The sequence below is a fragment of the Apteryx rowi genome, unplaced genomic scaffold (assembly GCF_003343035.1).
Source record: "Apteryx rowi isolate R43461 unplaced genomic scaffold, aptRow1 scaffold_54, whole genome shotgun sequence".
Classification (NCBI taxonomy): Eukaryota; Metazoa; Chordata; class Aves; order Apterygiformes; family Apterygidae; genus Apteryx; species Apteryx rowi.
The window spans coordinates 3,308,401-3,316,287 of NW_020450805.1; the positions used below are offsets into that span (position 1 = coordinate 3,308,401).

General features: G+C 59.9%; 1 protein-coding gene across 2 annotated transcripts; it reads left to right on the plus strand.

Moving 5' to 3' along the window:
* The first annotated feature begins 1,868 nt into the window (after positions 1-1,868).
* Positions 1,869-7,588, plus strand: LOC112973409. 2 transcript variants are annotated; one of them, XM_026081265.1, is made up of 8 exons: positions 1,869-1,923; positions 3,189-3,275; positions 3,568-3,659; positions 3,959-4,044; positions 4,800-4,866; positions 5,178-5,341; positions 6,005-6,154; positions 7,204-7,588. In XM_026081265.1, the coding sequence occupies exons 1-8, from the start codon at positions 1,870-1,872 to the stop codon at positions 7,437-7,439; spliced, it is 936 nt and encodes a 311-aa protein (XP_025937050.1). In that variant the 5' UTR covers position 1,869; the 3' UTR covers positions 7,440-7,588. The 2 variants fall into 2 exon arrangements, with proteins under 2 accessions (XP_025937050.1, XP_025937051.1); XM_026081266.1 differs by having other exon boundaries at positions 5,184-5,341.
* The last annotated feature ends 299 nt before the right edge of the window (positions 7,589-7,887 follow it).

Consider the following 7,887-nt stretch of genomic DNA (forward strand, 5'->3'; position numbering starts at 1 on the left):
TGCCCCCGGGGACCCCAAACCCAGCCCCCCCCACCATGGCGGGGGGCCCAGTGCCGTGCAGCCCACTGCCGGGTCAAAAAACACCTGCCCCCACCTCTCGCTCGGGTCTGTCCTCAGCCTGGAGCTGCCCAAGGACTTGGCCGTCCTGGGCTGCCTCCGAGGCACCGCGGTGGTGGCACGGCAGGAGGAGGCAGAGGGGAAGGAGAAGAGGCAGGGCAGGGGGGCAAAGCGGTTGGAGGCTGCAGGAGCAAGCGGGCCTGGACAGCAGAAGGAGGATGTGCATGGACACAGTCCCCAGGGGCCAGGCGAAGGCCTGGGGAAGCCCCCCAAGGGCGAGCGAGGAACATGGTTCGAAGAGGTGAGCTTCAACCCTAGCTACAGCCGGCAGAAAGCACGGGGCTTGGAGGTGGCCTGCCGCACCATGGAGGAGCGGAAGAGCCCCGGCAGCGCCGATGAAGATTTGCTGGACTTCCGGCTGAACCGACTGTCCCGCATCAGCGTGCTGCACAAGCAGGTCGGCCAGGAGTGGGACGAGCTGGCAGCCAGGCTGGGCCGGGATGGCAGCTCCGGCACTGCGGGAGCTGAGAGAGCAGCCGGCTGCAAGGCCAGGCTGCGGGAAGCTGCTTGCGTTGAGTTCAGGTCCTCTCCCACCGCCCTGGCCACCAGGGCGGGTGCTGCCACTGGCATTGCCCGGCCGGAGCGGCCCGCCGGCAGCGGGAAGTCTGGCGAGGAAGTCCTAGCGGGACTGTCCGGCGGGGGCCCGGACTCCCCTCCTGCCACCAACCGGGGCCCCCGAGCCACCCCCCAGCTCTCCATGTTCGCCTGTGAGCTGGGCTGCCGGCAGCGCAGCCCTGAGACCATGGGCCCRGCGGAGATCTGCCACCCGGCCCACAGGCTGTTTGAGGAGGAGGAGGAGGAGCTGCAGGCCATCTGGGACCAAGCAAAAGAGCAGACGGTGCCGAGCCCACGGGCAGAGAGCGGCGCCCGACCCGTGCCGGTCAGCGGGACAGGCAGCCTACAGAGCCCTGACATTGCCGGCGGGCCCCTGATCCTCTCGGCAACTAATAACATGCTGGTGGCCAAGTTCACCCTTCCCACCTCTGCCCAGCTGCTCCACAGCCCAGCTGGAGAAAAGGGCCCCAGTGACAGGCACAAGGGCAGTGGCAGCCCGAGCAGGTGTGGGGCAGCCCTTCCCTGCTTGGAGGCGCCCCATGGCATGGGGCGGTCCATGTCCGCAGCATGGGCGGAGAGCCCCAGCACACGGGATCGACATCAGGATGAGGAGCGAGAGGGCAGCAAGGTCAGAGCCATGGGCTGGACACGCTCTTGCTGGGGGTCAGATAGCTGCCCAAACCCCATGTGAATGGCAGGGCCAGGCAGCGGGATTTCTGCTGCCTGGCACAGATCCCGCTGAGCCACAGTGCCCTGGGACGCATGCAACAAGCTGGGAGGTGCTTGGGGAGCCTCAGCCCGGCCCCTGAATCGGCTGTAATAGCTGGGATGGCCCTCGGATAGCGCCGCTGGCCCTTGGTGGCTTCTCCACACTGCCAGCACCCGCTCCACCATGGGCAGCAGTGCCGTGACCACGGGCTGCTGCACGGTCCCACGCAAGAGGGAGTCACAAGCTCATCCTCTGAGCAGCACAAGGGCTGTGTGTGCCTGCACTTGGGTTTGGGAGACAGGTACCCCCCGTTGCACACACTGCTTTTGAGGCCGAGGGACACCTCCGGCAACGGTGGCAGGGCTGAGGTTACCAACAGGTCAGAAAGACTCTGCGGTTCCCAGGGCTGAGCTGTTACCATTAGCCCAGGGCTGCTTTGCTCATCTTCTGTCTCCTTGCAGGCTCCCTCCGGTAAAATGGAGTTTCAGATGATGGAGGGGACACTGGAGAGGAAGCACGTGCTGCAGACAGGAGGTAGAAAGGTAGGATCACGGCTGCGTGGCTCCTTTACGCCCTGGGGYGCAGGGACATATGTGACGTGTGAGTGTGGGGGCTGCCGGTGGGCAGCCTCCTGGGAGCAGCTGGGCACAGGGGCCATGGCAGCCAGGCCTGTACCCCAGGTAATCAGCTGTCCAATGAGGAGACTGACTTAAAATGAACTTTCCCCTTGGCTGGCCAGCCAGACTCCAGCCTGCAAAGGCAAAACAACAGTGTTTCCCCCCCCCCCCCAAAAAAAAAAAGCACAATTCAGCCAAGCCAACAGCTCCTGGGAGCTGGCTGCCACCAGGCCATGGGGGCAGAGATACGTTATCTCTAGCACACACAGAATTGCAGAAATGTCACCTGGAAAGGACTTCATCCGACCTGATATGGGCATCCCTAGCTTACACCCCTGCCAATGTCACTTGTCATTGCACCAACAAGGCTGTCACTGTTGCATTCCCAAACACAGGAGCGCTTTCCAGGGAAGGCAACAGAGGTCAGTATCTTCAGCACAAAGCTCAAAGCCCTTCAAGATACTGGCCCTCAGTGGGGAGCTTCTCATAGTCTCTGCTCCTGCCCAGCCCTCCTGAGCAGCAGTACCATGTCACAGCAGAGCTGCTGGGGACATCATTGCTCACCCATTGCGGGGGAGACATGACTGCTGGAAGGGTGCATGCAGCACCTTTGCCTGGTCTCCCAGGGGCCCAAAGGCTTTTCAAGTTTTAAGGAGGGACTGAAACCAGAGATGCTACTTGCACCAACATTACACAGTTGCTGGCCTCACCGGGATCACAGCTTACAGGGGTCTGAGGAGTGTTTTGACTGGCAGCAGACTGCTTCTCTTTTCCCAAACCTTGAGCAGTAAATCTGAGGCTGGAGGGGGGGGTAGTGAAAAGGAGGTGTTGGCCTGAATGGCCCCAAAAGGGGGACAGTTGTGCCAAAACTCCCTGGCTGATGCTTCCAACCAGCATGGGATGTGGGATTAGCAGTGGCTAGAAGAAGGGTTTTGGGAGAGTCAGGGCTGCCCTGGCATGTGTGGACAACCCTAAGGGGGGCGCCTGGGCGTGCTGCTCCTGAGTGCCTCTGTCCATCCTGCCACTGCAGGGAGATGGTGCCGGGCTGGCGATGGGGCTGCTCAGACTGGGATGGGGCAGATGTCCCCTGGCAGCTCCCACCACTGCATAATTATAGGCTTCTGCTGCAAAAAGGCACCTTCACCTGGCAGGGCCCTGCCTCACCACCGGCATCTGTTTGTGTCCCATAGGCAACCTGCCGTGCCTGGAGCCTGTTCCATGCAGTGCTGATGAGGCAGACGCTGTGCTTCTACCAGGACCGGAGGGACAGCCTTAAGGTACCATGGGGTGGGCGACACAGCAGGAACGGAGCAGGTGCAGGATGGGGAAGGCAGCAGCGTCCAGGCCTGGAGCCAAGCAGACTTGGGTCCTTTATTCGTTCTCCCTGCTTCTCCCATGCCTTCAGCCTTGGGGAGCCCAGCTGGCCCTTCTGGGGCCAGGAGGGGGCTGGCTGGGGGGAGCGGTGCGGCCGGGGGGCTACCAGGGGGGTCCCTCACCTGTGTCTATGCCAGCTCTGGAAAGGGGAGCCAGCAAACCCCACTGTTGCTTTTGCTGTTCTCCGTGCTGCAGAGCTCCGTGGTGGCCCTTCCCCTGAACCTCTCTGGGGCGGTCTGCACCTCAGACACAGAGTACACCAAAAAGACCAACTGCTTCAGGCTACAGTGAGTAACTCCAGCCCATGACACCAGGGGGGTGGGAAACTTTACAGCTGCAGCACTCCCTAGAGAAGAAGCAGCCCCAAGGTCTTTTACAGTGCTCAGGCAAGTGTGTTAAACCTGGCTGTGCGTTGCTGTTACGTAGGTACCTCCAGCAAGGGCCAGCTCAGAGAATGGAGGGGTCCCAGTGTCTGGATCATGATATCTTTCTTTCTCATCTGCTTCCCTTTTTTCCAAGGCTGGTGGGGGCTGCGATGTCTGCAACCCACATTTTCCTTGTTGCTGACTTGCTGTTCTTCCCTCAGGCTACGGGATGGCTCTGAGTATCTTCTGAGGGCCCCGTCCCAGCTGCTCATGAATGAGTGGGTCTCCAAGCTGCAGCAGAACTCAGGTGAGCAGCCTCCGGTCACGGGCAGGGGGGACATGCAGGGTCCCAGTGGGGCACATGGGGCATGGGCTGGGCTGGCAGGGGCTGCACGGCAGGAGTGAGGGGCAGGGGCAGAGCTGGGGTGGGAGTACAACTCTGCTGTCATCTTCACATGCTCACTATGTGCATGTAGCCTGTTCTGAACTCTCTGATGCATGTGGGATCAGAAGAGAAGAAATACAGCACTGCCTCTGATTTATGCAGTCTTCTAACCTGCCTTGGGAACTGCAGTTCTTTGCCAGGCAGGATTTGGAGGCTTTGTTTTCACACCACATACACAGTTATAAATCAGGAATAACACAACTGATGTCAGTGGAGTCTCAGCAGCATAAAAGCAGTGTCAGGAAAATTATAATTGGGCCTTGGTCTTCCCATGCCCCTTGTTTCTCTGTCTCTTTTGTGGAGCCTGGAAGCCCCTTGCCTGCCTTCCAGGCAAGAAGATCTGCAAGACTGAGGCCTTCCCTCTGCTATAACCATTAACCGAGGGGGCTCAGGCGCTGTAATGAAATGCTAGGTTGGTTTGTGTGAGCAACAGCAGGCCCTAGAACTAGAGGTCAGAGGAGCCAGCTCTGCAGTCTGGGCACCCCCATGGTTCAGCCGGTCGGGCAGGGAGCCAGAGCCCGGGCTGGCTCTGTGGGGTGGTCCTGCTGCTTCCAGCACTGCCCAATGATGCAGCATTTCTCTCTTGCCCTCCAATGGGTTGTTTGCTTTTCCCCCAGGTTTCCCCGAAGTGGATTACTTCCAGGCAGCAGCACAGAGTGTCGAGAGCACCAGCTCTGCTGGGGGGTGAGTAGCCAGGAGCAGGCTAGCCAGGTCTCAGTTTGACCAGAGCCAAGTCTCCTTGTTATGATGATATCCCACACTTCCTGGTGCAAGCCAGTCTCCTCTTATCATATTTCGTGGTCAACACCATAGTAATAAGGGTGCTGCTGTGCACCCTTCTGCTCCCAGAGGGGTCAGAGTGCCGAAAGTGGGCATTAGCTACTTCCTCACCTCAGCCTCTTGACCAAAACTCTGTCCAAGCTGCCTTCCTCAGCCTGCAGCAAGCAGATCTTCTGCAGACCAGTCTGATTTGGTAAATCTCTGCTATTTTTGAGTTTCAGCAAGGTCCCTGGGCCTGGAAGCTCCCACCTTCAGGGTCACCCTCAGGCCATGACTGCCAAGAGCCAAGAGATCGTGGTGCTACCCTGCTCAAATGCCAGGCTGCACCTGCCTTTTGGGAGCCAGGATGGCGCAGCAGATGTGGCAGCATCCTCAGCAGGTGACTTTCCTGCCCCATGGGCCTCCTGGCCACAGGGCCCATGGAGTCTCCCGTACTCACTACACGAATACAGGGTTATTAGGTGATCTTTCCGTTGCTCTGCTCCTGTCTGGGGGGGTCCATGGTAGACAGGCAGGCCCACTGTGGCGTCCTGTGCCTGTGCCAGTGCATCCTCAGGCAGGGTGGGTAGGATGTAAGCAAGTGAATTCAGTGCTGGGGAGTGGGGGGAGAGGAGCCGAACAGGACAGTCTGCTATTCCCTGACTCTTCTCCCCAGCCCAGAGAGGGGTAGAGGGAAATTTGTAGTGTTATAGGTCAGTCTTGAATTTGGTGGTGTCTGAGCCAGTAGTCCCTTGGTCCTTTGCCCAGGAATGGGGAAGGGGGATGGACAGGGAGGTCTTTTGACTGGTTCACAGAAGTTACCTCCCTTCACTGCCTGGGAGTTACCAGGATAACCAGGCCTCCGTGTAAGTTTTCCAGCACCTTCTGAGGCTGATACAAGGGTGTCCCATGGTGACCTTGCCTTGTGTCATAGTGCAGTGGCAGGATCTGCAGAACATGTTGGGTTTGGGCCAAGGCAACCTACTTTTAGAGCCATCTGAGCATGTGTTCGCCTGCCTCACTTGTCTCAGCTCCTCCTTGACATGTCTCTGTTCTGCTTCAGAGGATGTTTGTGGAGCTGCCGGCCACGCAGTTGGGCACAGGGAGCACCAGTGGTCACCCAGTGGGTCCCCTGGGTCATGGGACAAGAGCTGCCCAGAAGATGWCTACGGACTGGTGGCCAACAAGAGGAGGTCCTACTCGTTCACCTCAGGTACATCTGTGTGAGACTATATGCATGCGTGCATGGGGCAGCCTTGCCCAATGGTCACTGTGCCCTTCTGCTCTATCACTTGTCTGCTCAGCACACAGGCCGTCCTGCAGCCCAGTCCTGGGAGCCATCGGCCAGCCCAAGCTATGAGCTGATGGCCAGCTGGGACCCACATCCCTGGGTGGGAGCTGCGGCTGGAGGAGCATCATGTCTGGGGGTTCTGCTGGAGGGGTGTGCGCTGGCTGCTGCCTGGTACTGCAGCAGCTGCCTCATGCAGCATGGTAAATCCATGTGCCTGCTGCCTGACCTGGCGTCCCCCCTCCTCTCCTGGCGTAAGGGGCAGCCCATGAGGTCTCATAGCCTGGCAAGGAGGAGGAGGCTGGAGAAGGGGGTAGCATGGGGAGCTGGAAGCTGACGGCTCAGGGCTCTGTGTCCATGAAGAAGGGACATTACATGCTTGGGCTGCCTGCTGGCAGTCCTGGCCCAACTTCTGCTGAGGCTATGTTAGCACGTGGGATAAATCTGGGCTGAGGAAGCTCTGGCTTTCTGGAGTTCCCATGAGACACCCTGCCCGGGTGGCCTTTATGCTGAGCCAGGAGGATGTGTTTCACTTGCACCTGGACTGCTCCCCGCAAGTGTCAGTCATGCATCTGCTCCAGTCGTGCCGGTCACTGGCACCCATCCCACTGGGAGCCATCTCCTGTGCAGCCTCTTTGTGTGGGGTTGAAGCATGCTGTCAGGCAGCCCTGCTCAGCCCCACAGGTATTACAGGTGGTGAGCTGGCTTCCCTGGGCGAGACCCTGGTTTCACTGTCACTGCCAGGAGGTGGCACCAATGCCCCTGTCCCCACAGCCACCGCTGCGAGCAAGAAGGGTGTGCTCAGGACAGGGTGCAATGCTGTCTCCGATGCCATCCTGGTGCCTGCGTCCTTGCAGCCCGGACTCCARCGCCCTGAGCCCTGCACGCGTGCCCAGCTCAGAGAGGTCCCTGGGTGAGCTGGCAGACCCCAGCTCATGCCTCGGCCTTCCTGCTCACTGCTCCCTCTCTTGCAGCCACCTACCAGAAGATCACACCCATAGCTGTGCCCAAGGATCCCGTGGAGGCCGGGAGCAGCTACTCCATCACACTATACATCGGGGAGCAAGCGCCAGCCGTGCCCAGGACACGCTGCCACTCCTTTGTAGCCAGGCCGGGAAGCCCACGGGAGGTGCTGGGGGAGAAGACCCAGGGCCCTCCTCGTCCCAAGAACAAATCCGTCTTCAAGAAGTTCTTTGGGAAGAAGGAGTGAGCCCCAGACAAGGAGGAGAAAAGCAAAAGCCTGCCCCTTTTCCTCCTCTCAGGCCTGCTTCAGGTGCAACCTTAGTAAAGTCTCTCCTCCCAGCACCAGCCCTCACCGCTCGCCGTCGCCTTGGGGCACCCAGCACTACGAGGGGGAGAGACGCTGTAGCAAGCGGCTCTGCTTCAGCACAGCCCCAGGGGGCTCCTCACTCCCAGCCACGGCCGCTGCCTTCCTCAGCCAGGCGCTGAGCCCCTTGTCTGCCCCGYGGGCCCCTTCCCAGCAGGCAGGGGCACTCTCCTTGCCCTCGCCAAGCTGGTGGTGGCTCTCCCTGCCGCTGATTCAGCTGGATCCCCAGGCATCCCTCCTACACGCAGCACAAGCAGGGTTGAGGGGGTTGTTATTTTTATTAAAAAACAAACAAATRCTTAGTCTGGGAGCATATTCCTCCAGCACTGCC